The sequence below is a fragment of the Galendromus occidentalis genome, unplaced genomic scaffold, assembly GCF_000255335.2.
Source record: "Galendromus occidentalis unplaced genomic scaffold, Mocc_1.1 scf7180000076694, whole genome shotgun sequence".
NCBI classification, from domain to species: domain Eukaryota; kingdom Metazoa; phylum Arthropoda; class Arachnida; order Mesostigmata; family Phytoseiidae; genus Galendromus; species Galendromus occidentalis.
Window position 1 is genome coordinate 510,657 of NW_003804683.1, and position 22,074 is coordinate 532,730.

At 51.2% G+C, this 22,074-nt stretch overlaps 3 protein-coding genes across 3 annotated transcripts; 2 read left to right on the forward strand and 1 right to left on the reverse strand.

Moving 5' to 3' along the window:
• On the forward strand, positions 1-2,048 carry LOC100904600 (uncharacterized). The gene is made up of 8 exons (XM_003739993.1): positions 1-85; positions 203-283; positions 522-620; positions 698-802; positions 900-920; positions 1,027-1,092; positions 1,218-1,526; positions 1,657-2,048. The coding sequence occupies exons 2-8, from the start codon at positions 220-222 to the stop codon at positions 1,695-1,697; spliced, it is 705 nt and encodes a 234-aa protein (XP_003740041.1). The 5' UTR covers positions 1-85; positions 203-219; the 3' UTR covers positions 1,698-2,048.
• A 1,862-nt stretch (positions 2,049-3,910) lies between these two features.
• Positions 3,911-13,422, reverse strand: gig (TSC complex subunit tuberin). The gene is made up of 32 exons (XM_018638186.2): positions 13,312-13,422; positions 12,567-12,653; positions 12,160-12,342; positions 11,989-12,067; positions 11,732-11,864; positions 11,449-11,601; positions 11,228-11,329; positions 10,964-11,081; positions 10,646-10,801; positions 10,352-10,534; positions 10,019-10,238; positions 9,760-9,887; positions 9,509-9,649; positions 9,246-9,404; positions 8,776-8,937; positions 8,546-8,649; positions 8,278-8,419; positions 7,860-8,165; positions 7,588-7,748; positions 7,305-7,498; positions 7,088-7,176; positions 6,626-6,998; positions 6,503-6,573; positions 6,232-6,396; positions 5,865-6,094; positions 5,550-5,740; positions 5,365-5,477; positions 5,099-5,247; positions 4,697-4,976; positions 4,521-4,613; positions 4,349-4,438; positions 3,911-4,237 (listed from the first exon to the last, which is right to left on the reverse strand). Exons 1-32 carry the CDS (start codon positions 13,420-13,422, stop codon positions 4,076-4,078), a joined length of 5,028 nt encoding a protein of 1,675 aa, XP_018493702.2. The 3' UTR covers positions 3,911-4,075.
• Positions 13,423-15,352: 1,930 nt separating this feature from the next.
• Positions 15,353-19,834, forward strand: Wdr24 (WD repeat domain 24). The gene is made up of 15 exons (XM_029110523.1): positions 15,353-15,490; positions 15,591-15,821; positions 15,947-16,048; positions 16,170-16,383; positions 16,495-16,565; positions 16,920-17,117; positions 17,282-17,485; positions 17,588-17,674; positions 17,767-17,899; positions 18,039-18,205; positions 18,294-18,392; positions 18,531-18,726; positions 18,944-19,044; positions 19,129-19,229; positions 19,448-19,834. The coding sequence occupies exons 1-15, from the start codon at positions 15,353-15,355 to the stop codon at positions 19,623-19,625; spliced, it is 2,220 nt and encodes a 739-aa protein (XP_028966356.1). The 3' UTR covers positions 19,626-19,834.
• Positions 19,835-22,074: the final 2,240 nt, after the last annotated feature.

Consider the following 22,074-nt stretch of genomic DNA (forward strand, 5'->3'; position numbering starts at 1 on the left):
ATTCACGCGCGTATCGGGCAAAACGTTGTGCGTCCTTTTCAATCGTGATCTCGGATTTGCCGCTCCCTTGTGCTACCCAAAAAAAGTTAGGAATCCTTCCCTTTTCTCCCCTTCAGAACATCACCAGGCCACCCGATATCTCTCCCGATGCTCGCCAATCCCGCATTAAGATTCAACTGATGATTTCTCTCTCCCATGTCAGATTCGTAGACCGCCGGTATGTCTTTTTGCTCGGGACCAGTTTACCGTAAACGTCGTCATGACGAGGACTCGAGCGGCAGCGGTAGGTCCACCCATCATCCATTCCTAGAGATTCTTCCGACTTGTAGAGATTATCCTTGCCATCGCTTATTTTCGTGAGCTTTCCATGGTGAACACCGTATATTCCTCTCGTATCTCGGTCCTATGGAAGAGGGAGCTTGACATCTGATCGCACAAAGGGAAAACGTGGAGCATTCAAGTGGGCCGAGAGAACTGTTGGATACTGCTGAGGTAATTTTTTTATGGGATTCCACCCGCAGACAGGCCTCGATCCGTGAGCCTCAAAGCTTCCGCAGCGGACTCGCGATCATCGGTCAAGAAAGCGAGGAAGTTCGTCACCTGGAAGGATCTGAAGAATCGTAGGTGGCGAACATGTTTTCGAGGACACGGACTAGACATTCGAAGGCACGGCAACCCCTCTCGTTCAATGTTTCAGAAGATGAGTCCCGCGGAAGTCGCACGGGATCTTGGATCGAATATCGTCCTCACCGGGTTCAAATTCGGAAAAGCAAGAAATCGGGACAAGCGGGAAAATTGATCGGTGAGCCGAAAAGTTCATTTCACACAACGACAAGCATGCGCATTCCTCTCAGGGGTGACACACTATCAGGTTTCCGTTTCACACATTCTCTTTTCAGATCGATTCAGGCAGCTTCCCGGTAAGTCGACCTACGGTCCCGAAGGGGCCCGATCAGAACCTCCGGAACGGGACTCTATCCCGGTTCCTGAAATTGGTGGTCATCCTCACCATCGAATCAATTGCAGCTTCTTTCTTCGTGCACCTGAGTCAGACGCCTGAATCTGCTGGGAGCGAATGGGAGATCGATTCGAGTGAGTTCACGCGGATGATCATGCTCATTTTGGGATAGGACTCTCCCGATCCTGATCTCTTGCAAGTTGCGGGAATCGTGATTATTCAGGTTTATGCTAATGATTTCTCTTCAATTCTCCTCAAGTCGAGATCAAGGTCCTGGATGAAGTAGTAAACGACGGGGGATCGGAGAAGAGAAAGGAAAGAAGTTTTGTCATTACAAGGGAGAGTCTAGCCGCTGGCAGAAACAGGAGGGCGTCAGCCGGGTCGGCTGACCTCAGTCAAAGTACAGAGTCCGACGCGGACGAGAGGAGTCCAGAAGAAAAAATCACGGTCAAGACGAGAAACACTTCGCAAGTCGCGAAGGATGAGATGATGGCCCTTCTCAGGAATCGGGTGAAGAGAGTTCGCAGGCGAAAGTCGTCAACAGGTTCGATGCTCAACTTCCTGATAGGTGAGCTCAGACAGTCAACGGTCAACTGATCTGGAGCGGATCCCAGCCAAACGCAAGAATCGCTCGAACCGAAGACGATCAGTCGAGGCTTCACTTTCATGAGAGAGCTTCACAAAACTTCTCATTCCAGATCCCCAAAGCGACTGCAGCAGCTACAGTTCAGCCGATTGAAGGCTCCTAGGATTCCCCCGAGGACCTCATGCTCCCGTCATTTTTGCAACACCGTGCGACATACTCGCAGCTTCGTTCTGCGATGATCGTAGTCCGTCAGCGCGGATTGGTGATGAATCAGTGAATAAGTTCAATAGATTTTGGATACGAGCTGCAACTGGTCGGAGCAGCTGGTTTTTCCCCACATCATCGACTCGCAGAGACTCGGATGCTCCTCGAAATCATTTTACAACTCGCTTTTCTCGGCCGATGTAACTTTGTGTCTTCGTTACTATAACCGGCTTTCTAACCCGATAATTCAAAAAGTCTGTCAAGACATATCGGTTCGGGAGAATATATTGTGTTCGTTTACTATTAAGCACTGAGAGTTTTTTTTTGGTTTCGCTCCCTTCCTTGGATTTCGCAGCAGAGCGACTGAATCAGTAGGCTACAACACGGTTGGGTTCTGAATTTTTCTCAACTCTACCGTAGGGGCGCTCCAGCGTCGTTTCTCATCGGTGCGCCCATGGGGCTTGTCGAAATCTGAGCGTATGAGGAAACCTCAGCTCGATACGGAAACAATAGAATCCGTGAGGAGATGGGTATGCCTGGGGGATACCCGCCCTCGCTCACGACGGCATAGGGTCGCGCTCCGGTCCACCCATTGTGCCGTCTCTCGCTGAGATGCACGAAGGAGATGGCGCCAGGTAGAGATAAATTTGCTCTGGAAGCATTCTGTCGAATGTATACTCTCTTCGGAATCAGAATCCAAGCCAAACAGCTTCATCGCTTCGCGGATAGTCAACGGAATTCTTGGAGTAGCTGTGCGTTGTTGGTCCTCATTCGACTTCTCGTGCTCGCGTCTTTCGGCGTTTACGTCACAGGCAGCTCTCTCGCACTCTACGACTACGTTGACGACAAAGCCTCCTTGCTGGACTTCGTGCGGCTTTTCTACAACATCGCGTCGTATTTCACGATTTTCATCGGTGTGGTTGTGTTGAGTATGCACGAGGAGGAACTTTCAGAGATTCTATTTCGATCTGAATTCTTCCCGACCGACTTCGATGGCGATTGCTTTCTCAGAGCGATTTTATGCAACGTGCCTTCGTTCGCTATCGATCTGTATCTAGCAGCGGACGCTTTCGTCAGGGAAAGATCGCGGCTGATCATCACTGGCTACATGTGCGGAATTTACGTGTGGCAAGGTCAGATGGCCGCCTTCGCCATGTACATGGAATGTCAAACCGTAGTTCTCGGACAGCTGCGGGAACTCTCTGCCATGGTGCGCGCGAGCCCTTTCAACGAAGAATCCATCATCCGCATCACCGCCGCGAAGCAGTCCATACGGAATACGATTGCGCGGCTGAACAGCATTTTCGGCAATTTTTTCCTCGTTTACTACTGTAAACTATTCACTCTTATGACGCTGCGTATCGGTGCCGTAATATTGTGGGGAACAGAACATAACTTGGCTTTGTGGCTGAACTCCGCTTTCTTCTTCAGCTTATCCTTCCAGATTATCCAGACCTACGGCACGACGAAGGTCGGTTCGGATATCATCGCTGAATCCCTCAATCTTGAGCGTTTCCTCGATCAGCCTCGCAGATCGTGGGACGGTGCTCGGCAGAAAGCTTTGATGGAGGTCCGGAGAATTCTCAAATATCACGATTATTTCGATGCATTGCTAATCTCCGAGAGTTTCATCACTCAGAAAGCCACCACGTTCACTTTCCTTGGGACATCTTTCACTTGCGTAGCGATAATTCTCCAGTTTGACTGCGATATACTCAAAATACTTGAACTCGCAAGGTCAGATTTGTCATAAAAGACGGACCTTCGCGAGTCCAGGGGACCTCTACCGTGAACCTTGGAGTTTCCCCCTCCAAGGAGAGATTCCACCCGGACGATAGTCGACCCAATTACGTAGCTCAACGTCCGGGCGATGAGAGACTCCTAGGTCGAGGCTCCATCCCATAGTCCATACCGAAAGACTGTCTCGATGATGGATGAAGGATGTGAACTGTGATGGACAGTCTCCAATCAAGTTGACGGACACACATGGGTCGAGCCAATTAGTCACTATTGTAGTCCGAAATCCGTTCCGTTCCTCTCATTTTCTCTACGGATCCCCCCGCTCGCTATCCCCAATTCCTAGACCTCGATAGAAAAATGGCTCCGACTAGTTGTCGATGAACTGATACGGTCCGGAATTTATTTTTGTTGAGCACTAACAATAAATACATAAATGATCACTAGATCAGGAGGGGACTTTCTTCGATGACACACTGTTGGGCGCGCGGCCAGTGCCATGTCATCTGAGGCGGCATGTGAAGAATCTAAGCGAAGAACGACATTCGTCGGGGCATGTCGATTCCATATATCAACGTCATTTGAATAAACTAGAGAATGGTGTTGCTGTTCATCGACGCGTGCGAAAGACTCGAGGGCGCTTCCAGTGCAGCTCGTTTCTGCAGCCGACTCCGTAGTCGTTTGATAATTCTCAGTCGCTCCAACCAGTTATTGACGTAGGTCTCTCCGCTCCGATGGATAGTGGAAGCGATCTGGAATGCGATTTCCATTCAATCAAAGTTTATAAATTGAATTTCGAATCTTGGAATTTCTACCTCTGTAGTCTCAGACGGGAAGGATTGAATTGTGCCACGGAAACTCACGTTCATGTGCAGGGCGAGCTGTCTGGCATACTTCGGGAGAGCCTCGTCGTGGATGGCGCATCCCCGCGTGACCTCCTCGTCTGCTCCGATCTGGGGAAGCGATGAATACACGAATGTTAGATCGCCCGCGATTCTGATTCGCAGAGGAAAAATCTAAGGAAAACTCACGAACCTCAGCTTGTAACTCCTTGCGGAGCCACACCCGGACTACCGACGTATTCTGGCACTGAGGAGTGATGATGATGCACGCATGTAGAAACTGTGACTGTGGATCCGAAAGGGAAAGTGTCAGTTCCGAACGCGGCGGAACAGAGTCCCGAAAGGAGAGAAGACCGGCCGTCGACTCACCCTGGCTGGAGGGACGTATTCGCTGCCCGAGTTGTTGTAAACTATGACAACGTAGTCGTTGCCGATGTGTTTCTTCTTTTCAGCGCAATGGGGGTCGGACTTCTTGGTCGGCATGAGGGTGGCAACGTGGAACATAACCTGCATCACGTCGTCATGCCAAGCTATAGAGAAGCTGCCATCTTCACCCCATTTCGTGTCCAGACCCCCATTGTATATCGATGCGCCGTCGATATCCTTCAGACAGACGTACGTTCCGAGACCTTGCAGGAACTTCATGTACCTAGAAGGCGTCGAGCTTCGTGAAACGGGTTCAAAGAGCGCTGTTGGACCTCAAGACGAGGAGTCTGATCCGGGAGCGCATCGACATTCCCGAAAACCAATCGAGATTTTCAATTACGCTACCTCCGACTGCCGAATACGTTGGACAGCATGGCCGGTTCCGCCTCCTGATCCGCGTCAACGTAAACAATGCCGATTTTGTGGGTCTCATAGGCGAGGGTTCGATCGAGCACCTCGAGAGAGTTGTTGTACTCGTCGGCGTTCGGAGGGATCTGGAATTCGCAAGAATTTCGAGTATTCGCATAAACCAATGCGGCTTTCTTCATAATGGAAGCGCATCGATACCAGAGGAGGGGTCCTCGGGAAGAGAGGGGGGGGGGGAACGTCACCAAGAGCGGCTGCATCTGACTAAAGTGTTTCGTCGGAGCTCCGTCCATTCCTCGGACCGGTTCTTCAGCAAAAAGCCGATTGAAGAGGAACATCGGCGACAAACAGGCTCGATCTGTTGGGGGAACCGAGGCCTTAGATATCAGGAATCTCTTCACGCGAACTATTCGAGCGTGTGGTGACTCACCAGAATAGGCGACTTCATCTTTCCAGGGGAAAAATTCGTTGCTCTGTCTCGTCGGTGTCATGACGGATATCGTCTGAGCCCGGTCCCGGAACCCGAAGCGATCCGAAGACTCGAGCTGGGAATCTGGGGAGAAGGTGATGTTCTGGGCCGCCCTCCTCGACTTTGGCTCTTCTGGTATGGAAGCGATTTTCCTGGAAGCAGAAATGAACGGTCAGCCCGCCGCTCACCAAGTCAAACGAAGACTGCCCCATAACCGTCGTATTCGAGAAATCCGTTTAGATATCCAGTGCTATTTCTACACGGAAGTGGACTCACTCTATCCGTGGCGACTTTTTGCTTCCTTGACGTTCTTTCTCCGTCATGGAAACGGATCGCTGTATCAGAGGCTTGGGGGATGGCTCAGTTGGAGATGACGGAGCGGATTTCCTGACCGGAGGGGTCGATGGCTCCTCTTTTCGGGAACCAGCTTCGCTCTCGGTCTCGGATTGCCTCATAGTCGCAGAAAGGTTCACAAAGATGGATGTTATATCCGGAATAGCAACATCCTGAAACGAGGAGTCCCGCGTATTGATAATTGACTCCCGAAATTCGGTCGGGTCAGTTGAGCTCCGAAATGAAAATCTCCCGATCCGCAGGGAACCCTAGGCACCTTTCGATATGGTAGCTGAGAAGAATGTCTTACGTGGAGAGGCATGGTCGAAAACAGATCGTTTTGCAATCTCAAAGTCCAAGACGTTACTCCAGAGGGTCTTCGCACAGTTACCTCAGCCCAATTCCGACACCAGCAATTACAAACTCGATGGAGAACCATTCCACCATCTGAATTCGCCGATCCGGAGGAACTTGACTGTGAAGACATTGCATTTGTTAAGCGTACAGCTTTGCCATAATTCAAATACTCGGAGGGAATTCTGTTCAGAAGAAGGCCGTGAAAGCGAAGGAAAATCACTTACTGCGAGAACACTTTCTGAAGATCCAGCTGAGATACCCTGAGCACTGTAGGCATGTACGGCCGGCTGGAATGGGAAGCGGATCGATCGTACTCAATGATTCTGGGGTCTGGTCCAGATGCGAGATACTTCCATTCGGACTCACCGGCTGACTGGTGTGCTGATAGATGTGCTCGTCCGAGCTACACTTGATCTGCTCCGATGCCTTAGCTCCCCTGCCTATTCCGAGCTCATCTCTCGACGCAACGCTCATTGAGCGCGGAGCTAACTCAGATCCGAGGCTTTTCAGTGACTTCTTACTGGAGGATTCCGCGCCGTTCGCCCCGGGGCTCGGGGATAGGTTGCCCGACGACGGGGCCAGGTTCTCCGACGAGCTCTGGCTGAGGGTGTTCTGCCCACCACAATGAGTCGACTTGCACAGTTTCAGACACCGGTCGCAAACTCCGCCAGAACTCGCCGAGATATTCGTCACGCAGCCCGATGTCGTGATGGTGAGAACCTGAAGGACACTCATTCATTGCTCTCTGGGATTTCTTCCTCGTTCGATGCTCCCCTTTAATTTTCTACCTCTGTGAATCGGCGGCTCACCTTATTACCGGCGACCCATGTGATGCTCTGGCCTCCGTTCACCAAGAAATGCTCAGCTGCGCTTTTCCTCGGCTGCAACGAGCAGGCACCTGCAAGTACGGGTGAATTCAAAATGAAATAAAATATCCCATTCCAGACGAGCCAAAGACTTTTTTGCAACGAATGCTCTCCCCGTAATCAGATCGCTAGACTGTCAAGAGACTTCCGGGCTCCTCACCCTGTGAGTACTGATTCAGGAAGTCATCGGCAGCCTCCACGAGTTCTTCCTGCAATTGAACGGCACCGGAGCCGGCCTGAGGCAGCGCACCGAGCTCGGATCTGTCCCTCTGACCACCCATGTTGGCGGCTTTTCGCTCGTTCAAACTTCCGCTGCGACTTCTCTGCATCGGCTCGAAAGACGACGTCGACGCACTGTCCAAGTTGATGGTTCTGTGGGAAAGCCGTAATGGCAGAATCCGCTGCATCGATGCCGAAGTTCGAGATCGCTCATCAAAAATTACCTGCTGTGATTGCGGAGCCGTTTCATGATGAACTGAGCGAACTCCGGTCGGAACTCTGCTCTGCATTTCAGGAACCAGAGAGCGATGACATGGTGGGCTAAGGCCACTACGTATCGCGAGAACCGTACGCTGTTCGTGTACGGCAGAGCGATGGCGAAGACCTGCGGTCGATTGATGACTTGTCACTCAGAAAAGAATTCAATCCGCGATAGATGCGCGATATGGCGCGATGCATAGATGGTCAAGCGAAATGTGAGGGATCCCTTCCCTACCTTGTTGTAGTTTTCTTTCGTGAAGGAGGAGAAAATTTCCGGCAGAGTTATCAGACAGGACAGAAAATCCAGTACCGGCAGTGCCACAGCCTTGGTGTCAGAAACTTTTGCCAGCTTGTTCAAAACTATTTCGCATTTACGGTACATCTGGTCTTGTAGTTGGAGAAGCACCAAGGTCAAACTACGGATGCATTGGGGCGCGGCTTTCGACGACATGCCCTGGACGAGGGTGCCGACGAGTTTTGTTTGAACGTTGGATTGTAGCTCGTTTCGGTGAATGGGGAAGACCACCAGTATAGGAAGAACCTGGAAAGGGAACGAGGGGGTCGGCACCGAGCTCCGGAAAAATCATCGAACTCCTCCAGGAGTCTAATCGCGACACTCAATAAGCTCGAGACCTGCCATAGGAGACCCATACTTTTTGCTGGAGATCACTGAATGTTACTTGACTCGTCCGCGGAGCGTCCTGGTTCTCATGCTTGAAGTCGGCGACTTCGGAATTCGCGAGTACTTTGAAACGAGTCTGATCCGCTACCATCGAGCAAAGGAGATTGCAGTACCTGGGGGAGGGTAAGAGCGATTAGTCGGGAAGATTCGATCTGCCCGCACGAGACTGACTCGGGAATCATTCCCGACGGTAGACTGTCCGTTCGAGCTGAGGACCCTGTGCGTATCGAATCACTCACTTTCCAATAGACTGATGTCCACCGAGCAGCATCACAGGCCGGTCCTGGAGGAATCTGGACAGCCGATCGGTCATGGACATGAACAACCGCCAGTTGGTTTCAGACTGCAATATCGAGTTAGCTTCAGATTACAAGGGGAGCGGAATCAAGGGAGAGCGGAACGCTGACCGTTCCATCAAAACTGACATGAGCGATTTCGGGGGGGCACTACAGAGATGAGACATCTGTACCTCGATAAAGGCCGTGATGACCGGTGGAACGTTGCTAATGTTGACCACGACGACATCGACTCCTTGCTGATTCAGATGCTCGATGTAGGAAGTGTTGGGATTCATCACAAAAACAAACGGCGAACACCTACGACGGTCGGAAATGACGGTCATCCTCTCTATCTCACGAATTTCCACTCCTCTCTAGTTTTTCCGATCCACGAATGTGAATATGAGCAGCCCTGAGTGGTATCCAGAAAAATATCCATGGAGATCTGACTTGGTGTAGTCTCCCCCCTACTTCTCTCGGCATGGGGGTCTCATTGAGAGTTTTTCATAGAGATTTTTCCGGGTACAACTCAACGCAAAGTGAGTTGTACTCATGCACAATTTCCTTTAATTTTTCCCTCAAGCCGGCGACTTGCGACCCCGATATCCGCGAGCTATACGGATGAGATTTTCTCTCAGAGGCAATTATTCCTCACTTACACGACTGTGGAACCCTCGTCGTTGTCCTTAATGACTTCAATGCACAATTGACCCCTCGAATTCATTCGGAATGATAAGAGTAACTCCATGATCAGCTGCCGGCTTTTCACCGCAACCGTCGTGTCCAATGGAGAGGCGCCCTCGCCGGGAGGCGGGCAGTACTGTAATTTAGGGGTTTGCTGTCTTCATCACATCGAAACTTGAGTGGGTTATGGCCGCCCGCAGGCACCGCAAATCCCTTGAGCTCCAGGAGCATTTTACGAACCTGTCGATTTATCCACGAAACGAGTTTTTCGACGATTCGCTGGAGAGTGTGAGGCGTTGAAGAGTTCAGCTCATTGCGGAAAACATCCACAAGGCATTCGATCGCAACCGCCGATAGTTGCACTTGTAAAGTATTCAAAACCTGCAATAGTAAGCGTGAGATGTCATCGATGGGAATCTCCGTCGAGCTCATCCCTCTTGGCGTGTATCGCAAAACGTCTACACTGGGGGAGCTCTCTTGGGGAAACCCACCGTTTCCAATATCTCGACGCAGGCCTCTTTCGTTCTCTTCCCCGGGTTCGGAAGTTTCAAGCAAAGGGTTGAGATCGTACTGATGGCTTCCTTGCCCACAATGTGGTCTCGCTCTTCAGCAACTTTTCCTGGGGGATCGAGAGAGAGTTTTCTTCGTTCTCAATGGAAACTTTTCAAGAGAGAAAAATGTTCGGACGCCAGGCTATTTCATAACAGCATCAATGAAAATTCTCATCTCGAGTCGGCCTCGAAGATTTACCCAGGTACGGTACGATGATATGCTCGCAGATTTCCTCATCGTAGAAAGTTCCGAACGACGTAATGATGTCTTTCAGAACCGAAAGCGCTTTCAGTCGAAGCGTCTGCGGCCCGTTGTTATAAAACGTTTCCATGAGGGCCCCGAGTCGCGCGAGCCAATCACTCGGATGTCGCTTTACGTCGGCCGCGCGGTAATCCAATAAACGGGTTAGCGAAACTTCCTGGAAGCGGAGCTGGTTTGAGCCTCCTCTTCGCACGTCGACTCGTGCACAATTTCCTTTAATTTTTTCCTCGAGTCACTGAGGCTAGGTGTATCGATCACGTCAGAACCCACCGATCGCTGGTGATGGGGTGATTTCTCAACGAGCTCAAAGAGCCGCTCCTTATCAGTGCCACAGATAACGCCCTTATCGGCGAGTGTTTCAAGCAAGAGATAGAGCTCGGTTATGAGCGTTACACAAATCTCGCTGTCTCCCGGTTTGTTTCCATACTGGCTATCGGATAGCTTCGGCAGGACCTGGAATAGGGAGAGGTCTCAGGCGGGCACGGAACAGTCCCGAGCGAGAATTCAGCCACGAAGGGAATCGGTGGCGGATGGAAAGATATTTCGAATGAGAGAATCACCGACCTCGATCAGTCCATGGGCGACGTCGAGGATCAGGGTCCAGTCGAAAACGGATTCGTAGGCCCGATCGTCCGGGCCTGCTTCGGCCGTCTGTGTCAGCAAGGAGCATAGAGTTCGGCTGACCTCGGCAGCGATGACAGCTTTTCCGCTCGAAAGCGCCTTCAGTGAACGAGCTCAGATTAGCCGCTATGCCCTCGAATCGTCTGCCATCTATCCCTACTGCCCAATCGATATAATTTCACCCCGCCCTGAATATCCCAAGGGCGCGCCTGACGCGAGCAAATTCCCTGTCAGGCAACACGAGGTGCATTCGATCCGAACCTTTTTCAAGGCGACAAGGTTAGCCGTGTGGCCGCAGGCTACAGTCTCGTGGTGAGCGGGATTCATGGCAAACCCTAAAAATATCACGGCTCCTCGGGGGAGATTGGCGTCTTTGAATCTGGAATCAAATCGATGAATCTCAGACCAGGAACGGCGAGAGAGACCACAGGATAGGTAGAAAATATGAGATTTCGACGCTCCAGAGAAAAAATGAGGTCGGCGCTTTGATGAAGTCGAGTCTCCTTTCGATGAGGCTTCGCTCACCTTTCGGGTTCCTCGAGAATTTCACACATCTTGGCCACAGCGGCTCTCCCAAGATGCGTGCCGAGTAACTTAGTCATTAATTGGAAAGAAGCCTTCTGTAATCTGGGGGCGAAAAGAAATTTTCAGTTTCAGCTCCACTCTGGAGCTCGACAGCTCCGCGAAGAGCCTCGGCCTGACCGAGCGCGATGAATTCCGGGCGGAAAGGGGACAGAGAAACTCACGGTACGACGAGAACTGTTCGACAAACAGTGGGAACCATGTATTCCAGGACCTCCGTTCTCAGAAGCGAGTAGCTCACGAGACAATCCAGAAGTTCTAGAGCCAGTTTTATGTTCTGTTCTGACGCGGTGGAATAGCAGAGCATGCACGTTTCTCTGTGGATGAAAAAGAATTTCATGGCTGAGTGAACGAATCCGGATAGCGCGGAGGCTTTATGGCGATTCCGCAATCGCCACTCTCGGCATGGAGTCGCCTCGAACTCGTTTGGAATCGAAAGGTACGCACTCGATGAGCTTGTGTATGATGTCCCTGTCGAGGAACGCCGAATTGTACTTGACCAGGTTTATAACGAGTTTCAGGTAACTTGGTGCAAAGGTAGTCTGCAGAACTTGGTGCATCCATTTGGCAATGAATTTTGCTGAAAGCAGAATGGGTTTCGAGTCAATCACCGCGACTCGATGGACATCGAACGATCGATCTCCGATACGGCTCCTCTGAGAGTAACGGAACTCTCCGGCTTGTTATCGAGCGAGTTTACTCACGCGCCTCTCTCTCGAAGAGAGCGATGCATTTGCCTTCTTTTGTCAACGCCTGAAGCAACTTCAGACGTCCACCGATATCCTGGAAAGATTATTCGAACTCCTCCCTGAGCGGAATCCATCGTATTCCGAATTTCTATCAGAGACCGTCTCCCCAACTTGTAGATAGTTTACCTTATCCTTGTCCCTGGACTTCCATTCGACTAGACCGAAAAGATGTACCCTGGCTAGGCCCAACTGCTCGAACTGCGTATTCGAGACCACGCAGTAGAAATCCAGGACCTCCTCTCGGACACTCAAGCTCTGGGCGGGCGATAGCAGATCATTCGTCAACGAATACAACGTGCTGACTTGCTCCTAAAGAATGGAATAAAATCCCGTCGAAGGTTCCACATGGTGTTCTCCGCTAATCCAATCAGCATCGATCTCGAAGGGTTCGCGCATTATCGCCAGGTGAATGAAGAGTGGATGCGAGGCGGAAGCGAGAATACAATTTTCTGCGGCTTAAATTCAGCGAAGAAGAAGAGAGAAGAAGGGAAAGACCCTATCACTGGAGCTACTGGATGTTCAGGAATACTCACGGCTTCAAAACGATAGTCATTGAGGTGCTCCTTTATTTCACGTATTGTCCTGATTCGGAGCTGAATATCGTTCTTCGAGGACAAGCCCTGAAAAGCCAAGGATTCATCTCAGTACCGAGACTCGGAGGAGCGACGCCCAACCCATCTAGGACGGGGCTCTGCTGGATCTCCTCCTCCTGCCCCCCAGTCGAATAGGGTTCTAATCCAGAGTCTAATCCTTTTCCTTGGAAACGAACAGACTCGGAAATTCCCGTCAGATCTCTGCTAGTATCACCGTGGTTGTTCACGGAAAATTTCTATCCGAGGCTCAGCGATCTGTCCGTCCTCAAATAATTACGACAGACACCGCAAGGAGGAACGCGATCGTCCCTCTGGATCCCTACGTTCTGAGCCCATGCCAGAGGTCTGGCGAGCTTTCCTCTACGCCGATCAAGATCGGATCATATTAAAGAGAGAGGGACAGACTTGGATCTGGTACGGGGATAGCTGAGCGGTGACCACTCGCTTCGCTATTCCGACAAAATGAAACACTCAGCAGCGGTTTCCGCTGATTCTTCCGCCGACTCAGCTTCTTACTGTCCTCCTGACGCAACGGGATTTCCGCAAGGAATCCCGCAGCATCCATAAGATTTAGCTCGTCAGGAACAGAGCGTCGATTGACGCTGATGCGTTTTTTTTTCCGAGATATATGTCGGCTTTCGCTTTCCTCGAGCACTGATCCGAATCGCGATCGATGTCGACTCACCTCGAATACGGAGGGCTCGAACTGAAAAGCCGGTCGAGACTCGATGGAACCAGCGGCATCCCTAGGCTTCCGGAAAACGTCGAAGATCCCCTTCTTAGTTCTGGTAGCCATTCTCACACGGGGGCCCCGCTAGCCGCCTTCACCTGCACGCTGCTTCCGACGTCGCGTTAGGTGCGTGTGACATTCGTCCCGGGTTCTCGTATCGACGGAAGATTCACCGAATCGCTCGCAAGTCGAAGTAGCGAGGAGTAGTCCCCTCCACAGGGTGCGAGACTCGCGATCGATTCAGCCACCAGACGCCTTGCGCTCGCGTTTCAGAAGGCAGATGGTTCCCGCGGCGTCGGCATCGGGTTCCTACTCGACGCCGTCGACCGACCGGTGACTTATTGTGGTAACGGGATATAGTTTGTGCCGATTCTCGGCTCCGGAGAGCGGAACCTTTCCCGATTAGCTTACAAAGTAGCCCACTCTCTGGTGGTTACCACAGCTGATGGGCCGCGTATGTTTAAAAACACAGCAGACGCTTCTCCACGAAAGCAGTTCACAGATGCTCCAGCAGTACGGCGCTCGAGACCGGCGCGCCAGTTCGAATTGCCCGTCGAGATCACGGGGGCTCGAACTTTTCTTTAAATCGAAAGGCTCTTACGGCTGTACGCCATGTACAAACTTTCCGTCCCTCTGTAGCTCCCGGTCCCAGCTGCCGAAAACTGTTCGTCTTCGACTTCGGGAGGGATTCTCTTGTATTGGCCTCCGACAGACCGTCTTTCTTACGAATTCTCGAGTACTTCCTCTGCCGATAGACCTGGTTGCTTGTCACGGACGGAATCCCCCCTCCCCGAGGGCAGAAACTGGCTCCACGGTGAAACTCCACAGAGGGACCGGGTCCTGGGGCATTCAACAAAGAAGGCAGTGCAGCGTGGAACCACTTGGATGGCCTCTTTCAGACTCTCGTCTGGAGTCTAAAGAAGCGATCGAATGACATGCTGGCGCCAAACTCAGACTCGAGTCCATATCCTGACACGTCCCACTCTGAGTCCTGGTGGCGAAGACTCGGAAGGCAGCTATTGAGCGATGTGCTCTACGATTGCTCTATCCAGTGGATGAGGCGTTGTCTATCTCTATCATTGACGTCTTCGATCGTGAGACCACATGTCGTAATTTGTGGAGACGCCTCTCGATCGAGGTCTGTAGCGACACAGTCGCAGAGCTTCCGAGGAGCAAAATGGCTCTGTCCCGACGCTGAATCAGTTCCAAATGGCTGCTCTATGAGATGGGATACGAAGCTCTTCCATAAATCGAGTCCTCTTCGTGATTTGCGCGATTCTCGACGAGAAAGGGGTGAGGGGAGTACGGAGAGAGAACCCTGAAGTCGTCTGCCAAAATGTAAACAAGCAACTTGCCAGAGGGAAGCGCTGGCTCTTCGTGAACGCTGGTCTCTCATCTCTCCATTTTCGGTGGACAGAAGGGAGATATGTCGGACATGTGAGCTCGACGAACATCTATTCCCGGTCGCTGCCAAAAAAAACAGAAAACATTTGACCTTGTGGCATGAGGTGTGAGACTGGGGTCATGTCGTGAACCCGAAAACTCTCAGCCTCGAAATTGACAGCCGGGTCCATGGGACATCTGCTTCCCGGAATCTGCGGAAGATATTTGTGAACCGTCCCAAGTGATGGATTAGGCAGAGCGGCATGTGAGTCGATAAAGAAATTGAACTCCCTTCATTTCATTGTCCGGGGAAAATATATTCGGCCTCGTATATGTAGATCACAGTCGGGCACCCGAACATCTTTCCGACGTGACATTTACGCGAGCGTCGGAATCTGTCAGCGTCGGGGAGATTGGATAAAGTCCTAATCATAGGTTTCGAGATCACAGAAATAGATGGAAATCTGATGGGCTCTCGAAGCCTCCTAGTGGGAGACAAGGAAACCATTGATCGTGAACTTGTTCTTATAGACCCAGTCGCACCGGAGACTGCTGAGGCGCTGGAGGTCTCCTCCTCTCTGAGGATAAGGAGGGAAAACTCGAGGTTGACGCCATGCCATTCTCAACGTGTGCCCTCGATGGGCCCGCCAATGCTCTGGCGTTGAGTAGAGATTCTCACTTGTGCGCAGTCGCTGGTAGAACTGTATTCAAAGTATTCAATATCGATGAGCAAGACAGGATCTCCGAGAAGGTGAGCTGAGGTTTCCAACGAATCGAATCGAAGGCGTCAGATCACGCTACGCCACGTTCTCCAGCGGTAGCGCGGAGATCATCAATCTGAAACCTTCCAGGTCAATCTGCGTGTGGGGAAAAACATCAATTTGAATTATTCTTGTTCCGATGTCGTCTGGAATCCGGACCTGGAGACAGTACTCGCCACAGCTGCGACGAATGGTGCCGTCGTCATCTGGGATCTCAACAAGTCGACGAAATGCAAACAAGAACTTGTTTTAGCTTACCACAAGCGAACTGTGAACCGAGTAGTTTTCCAGGATGCCAACCTGCTGCTCTCGGGATCCCAGGTGAGCTCGATTGCGAGCGCCCTTGCTGCTACGGGACTATTGGGAGTGCCTGAAGTTCTGTCGGGGATGGGCGAGACTTCTCCGAATTGCTCGGGATTGTAACTCCTTTTCCACTCCCCTTCCAGGACGGGACGATGAAATGCTTCGATCTCCGTCGCAAGGAAGCAATTTGTACTTATCACTCGTCGGGCGAACACGTTCGCGACATCAAGTTCTCGCCGCACGAGGTAATTCAGCACCGTTGTTGGTCTTCAATCTTTGGAACTCCTCGTCTCTCCGCGCGGATCAATCGCTCGCAACACTTCATCGCTGAACAATGAAGTTGAAGCTTCGCGCTACCTTTCCCAGGTGAACTCGTTTGCCGCCGCGCAAGAGACCGGGACGGTCCAAATTTGGGATCTGCGACGGAACGATCGCTGCATCCGACAATTCACCGCTCACTCCGGCCCGGTTTTCACCTGCGATTGGCATCCCGTGGACAACCTACTGGCCACCGGAGGCAGGGACAGGGCCATTCGGATTTGGAACATGCAAAGTGCCCCAAATCTCACCCATTCCTTCAGTGAGTACGCGATCTGGGTAACTGACCGGCTCCAGGAGCCGATCGCGATCATTGGTTCGGAGCAAAAAAAATAATACGGTCAGATTGAATTAATCTCTCGCCGATCCGCAGGCACAATCGCCTCCGTGGCTCACATTCGATGGAGACCGAATCACCACAACCAACTTGCATCAACCTCTCAAGTCTGTCATTCTGACCCAATGGCTTCTCGACCTCGATGCTTTCGAGGCTCAAGAAATACTACACATACGTACCGTATTTTCTCTGATTGACGGGCAAGCCGGTTTATCTTTCAATACCTCGGTGAAATGTCCGTCTTCTAGAAGGCGCCCGTTTGATGGAAGTGTTTTGAATCTCGCTCGATTTCAACGATTTTCCCTCATTTGAGGGTTCCCGTCCATTAGAAGGTCCCTGTTTTGTTTTCGATTTCCTCGGGAGACGCCCGTTCCTCGAAGGGTGCTCGTTCATTAGAAGAAATACGGTACCATATATCTCCACCATATCAGACTGATCACTTAGTCGGAGCTCATTCACAGGTTCTGGAGCATAAAGTCAACATTTGGGATCTGCGACGGGTTCATTTCGCCGCTTACAACTTCGAGGAGCACAAGGACGTCGTCACCGGATGCGCTTTCCGGAGTCAGGGTGAAATACTCCTAAGCACTGGGAAGGACAGCATGTTGATCCTTCGGTCATTCGAGTACGCGATCCAACCAGCCACCAAAGCCAACCCGGTCAGTTAGGGTGACAGAATTTCTCTTCCGAGCCTGGAGGATTCTCTCAACCGCTCGTTTCCATTCATCAATGATGAATGGGATCATTCCAAGAATCCTGCATTTGGGATCCGCTAGCGTATGGAAGGCGTTGGGATTTCCTGATCGTGTTTCGCCTTTTGAAGGTTGCTCATCGATTCAATGCGGAAGATAGCATTGCGCTCGCGGTGTGGGATAAGCTGAAAACAGGAAGCACGAAGAGGTCGACCTACAACGTTGGCAGTAACGGACGGAAAGGAGTGCCTCAATCGAACACGGAGGACGTGCAGTCCGCATGTCGCTCCGAACTCACCGTCTTCAAGGACCTAGGTCCCGTGAGTATCTCCTCGATCCCGCGGGAGTCCCATTCGTATCCTTTCCCGTTTCAATCCGGATTCGTTTGGCTTCCCTTCCGTCAATAATAACCGTCCCGTTACATGTGTCAGGAAAACGATTATCACACTTCGTTCCTGCGACTAGCTCGGTCCTACCGATTGTTCGGGGCCCCTTTCCAGGAGCTTTGTGAGCACAACGCCAAGGTAAACGAGTTATCCGAGCTTCCGTCCTTCGGGGAGTGTGTTCTGTCTTTGACTCGAGCTCCCAGCGGAGCCTAATGTTTTTCCCCCCCTAGGTCGCAGCTGACGCGGGCATGGTACAAGTTTCTCAAACCTGGAAAATTCTCAGAACCTTATTCCCGGCACAAGGCGAGCTCGATTTGAAGAGAAATGACCCGGTGATGCAGAGATCATTCAATGATGAGAAAGGTGAGTTACAGGGTGGAAAAGATTACCACTGGGGCAGGTTTCGGAGCATCAGCAGAATCTCCCCTTGGCCAGGCGATGCAGAGTATGTGGAAGAGACCGATGCGTGCAAAGGAATTCAAAAATTGGTGCCTCCTTCCAGCTGCTTCGCAAGACGAAATGAGCCGTCACAACTCAGTAACGAATTCAACAAGATCTCGACACCCGTCTCTGAAGGATGAGGAGGATGTAAAGTCGCTCCTGGCTGCCTCCAGGGACGGAGGCGAAAGCACCGGAGGCTCTGAATCCGACGACGAGGAAGGCGACAAGGTTTGCTCTGCTCCTTATTGTCATTGATCGCAATGCGAGGGCTTCTGTCGCGACGGACCTGGCCTGAAATCAATCATCATCCATTCAGGACGACGACGACTTCATTGACTCCGAAGTTTACTCTGAAGACGAAGTTGAGGAAGCCCAAGAAATACACAGCAGTTTCTATCCGCAACCCCGGAGCAAGGTTTGCGAACAATGATTAATTATTCTCTTGCGTCTGGACTCCGGCGCAACCTGATCGAATATCATCTACAGTGGTGTGCTGTGGCTACCTTCAATTGGAAAGCTTGGTGGATGATGCGCCCGATTTTCCCATCGACAGTTCCTGACGGTGATCTCACTTCCTGTCCCGCCCACGAAACTCGAAGTTGATCTCGGCATCATAGCGTCAATGTTACGCCAATGTGTGGATCAAGGAGACGTCCAGAGCGCTGTCTCCATGGCTCTAGTCCTCGGACCTAGGATCAAGAGCGCCGTCCGAGTCGAGGAACGGTCAATCTGGATCACGAGTTATCTCGGTGAGCAATGGTCGATTCACGAGGATTCGTTTTCTCTCTGGGCGCCTCGTTTCAACCGAGGGTTTCGTGGTTGTTCTATCGTCTACCGGACTCCAGAAAAATCGCGCCGGATCGGGTTCTGGGACTGGAGCCGGCGTTCATGATTGATCGATTCAAGCTGTGAGGTGCTTATTTCAAACCTAACGGAATGCTCTAACTGTCTTCCCGCCCCTGGTAGAACTCTTGAGCCATTTCGAGCTTTGGAATATTTCGAATCAAGTCATCGTGTTGTCAGCAGACATCGATTGTATAGGAACTATGAATCAGCAATCCACATTGGTGAGTCCTCTAGGAGCAGATTGACAGCATATATAGCGGTGAATGTCATCGGCGGCAAGCAAGTCATTCGTATTCTTCCTGCAGATATACGCGGCATGCGATATTTGTGACAGACCTCTCCGCGGCGCACCGTCCGCAGGATTTTGCGTGCACTGCGCCCGTTTCGCGTCCCGCTGCTCTATTTGGTTCGTAGACTAACATACATTCATAGTTCATAAGTGGACAAATTAAACCACCGGTCCAGAACATAAACAATGGACTTGCGAGCGAGACATTCTGCTTCCGCCGCCCATTGATAACATGAGGCGTGGCTTTGCCCGTGGGGGAAGGTTTAATGAGAGGCTATAATTTTATACCGATGTTTGATGTCATCGAAGCTTATTTGGAATCTCATCGTTTCCAGTGACGAGGTCATCAAGGGTCTGTACGTTTGGTGCCAGGGCTGCTCCCACGGAGGTCACATGGATCATCTGAGGGAGTGGTTCTCGAAACATGACCAATGCCCGACGGGATGTGGTCATATTTGTGAGAAAATCGTTCGAGAAAGCCTCCCTGACTCGAGGAAAGCCGGATCCTCTTGAGAAGCCCTGGTTTAATCATAAATGATCTATCTTTAATTGTCCTTCGATCCCAAGGCGTAATCGAGGGCCTTGATGCCACAGATTGAATGGGACAGAATTTGGATTTCGAAGGAAACGATATTTAAATCCCTGTATTTTTGTACAGAATTTTTTAATTAGGCAAGTTACTATCCAAACATTTGAGCAATAAAGGAACCTAACTGTTGAATCTAAACCCTTGATGATTTTTTTTCGAGCATCTCGTTCAAGTGTCTCTCTCACGCCCGCGATAAGAGCGAAAGGTACACAAGGTCTCTCCAGATATCGCAAGCGGCTCGTTTTGGGATATTTCGAGAATCATGGCGCATCAAACCATAAATATATTGATCATCAAGGAGTTCCTACGGCCTGGAGGTCTACACTCGAAGTTTACGATGGTACCGTTGAGAGATCAAGCTGGAGATGCTTCGGCGTTTACGTTCGTGGGCGCTGGAACATCAAGTCCTAATGAAGCTTTCCGAGTCACCCAGCGATCCCATCGATTTCCACGAGAGCCCAAAAACCGCCTCAATCATCGATCTGAGATTCCAATCAGTCGAGCATTTCGCTATCATGAGAGAATTCGGGTCTCACCTGCGATATTCATTGAAACCCATCTGGATGGCATGATGTAATCCAGCCATGTTGGCCGGTCCTCCCATCCCCAGAAGAGGGACGAGAGGAGCGGCTAAGACGGCGACGGTTCCTCCGACGGGGCTCATCAGCGAGGCACGAATAATCTGAGTCGCGTTCCGTACACCGTTCATCATTATCTGTGGAACTCTCTGCGGTAGCTGTAACGGCGGCATCGACGGCAGGTTCGAGATACTGAAGAATTTTTCGAAAAAGAAACGTTTATCGTTCCGCCGAATCAGAGCTGTTCTCCGAAACTCAGAATAACGCCCAGTGCGAGATGAATGGAGCGCTCGGGCAACGCGTATTGATATGAAAACTCTGCATATTCACCGAGACTACCGACCTGAAGGGGAACAGCCCGCCGAGCCCGGCTGGGAAGTAGGCAGCGAGCGCCTGGCCGGGAGTCTGCAGCGCGTATGAGATGCCGGAACCCAAACTTTGGAGCGCTTGGGTCAAAGGCCGACTTCCCTGGCCCTCTGCGCAGCCCACTAGTATCGCGCAGCTCACGAACACAGCACGAGAGACGCGCATGATTTTTCCAAGTGAAAGTTGCTGATTCGACTGTGATTCTCCGTTCCACGCGCACGACTCATGAGGTCTTATACGGCTAATGCGAAGTGGTCTGTGGGAAAATTCTCCCCTTTTCTTACGGGGTCTCGCCCCATGGCGCGGAAACGTGCCGTGGCTTTCATCGACCGACGTAACGAACGTCTTTGGTCTCATGAATTATCAATGAACGCGGGTTCATCGAACCCCGGCAAGCCGAACATTGAGGGATTCATCCCGAGTTTCAAGGAAGTTTTGTTTTTTGAAACTTCTCCCAAGGACGAGGCGACATCTCCGTGGTCGTAATGGACATTGCGGTCCTGGTGACTCGGAGAGCTGTTTGGATTGCTGTTCTATTGTCAGTTTAGCCGAGGATCTCGTCCTTTCGACGAGTTCGAGCCGAGAGCCACACGACATTGGATAATTTTTTCGATTACAAGCAAAGAAATCCGCAGTGGGTCTCGGAATTCTTTCCGAAGCCTCACTCTGGCATCCCGGATTCCGTAGATTCCGGCGCTACAACAATAAAGTCATTTAGCTTCGAGACTGAGTTTACGAAGGTCGGCGTGGGAAGTCTATTTGGTCGGGATGACAAGCGCACTAGAACTCAATTTGTTTTTACAATCTATCACTTCAGGCTTCCATCTTTTCCTCAGTCTTTCATAGCTTCGAGATCCTCAATGTTCCCAACGTGGTGCCCGGGACAGAACGCATAATTCGATCAGGTGTCGTTGGCACAACGAGCAGGTAAGCTCTGATGATCCGATTCCAAGAACTTCTTCATTTATTTGGGAGGTTAGAATCGATGGATGCTCCACTCATTGTCTCCAATGGATTCTTTTCCTCCAAGCTCGACTCGGAATTTCGGTTCCGGCAAGCGAGCGAAAAAAAAAGCGATTCCTCCCCTTCCGAAGAATAATGACCTGGAACGGAATTCGGATCGCTTAGAAAACCGGAAGGGAAGAAGTCAGTAATCGCTTCGATTTATTCATGTTTCGAAACTGATGCATGATCCCCGCTTCACGGTCGGTGAAAGCCGCTCGTTGTCATCGGCTTGTAGCACTTCCGAATCAGATCCACGCTGGAAAGGAGAGCCAAGCTCAATCGAGCCGTGAGGTCCGTTAGTCTACGCGACGTCACGACAGTGCAGAGTTTGGCGTCCCATCGAGCTTCGAGACATGGAGGGCATCTTTCCGCGAGGCCATCGCGAGATCTAATCTTCTGTTCACAATTAAGTGATGCTTTTCGA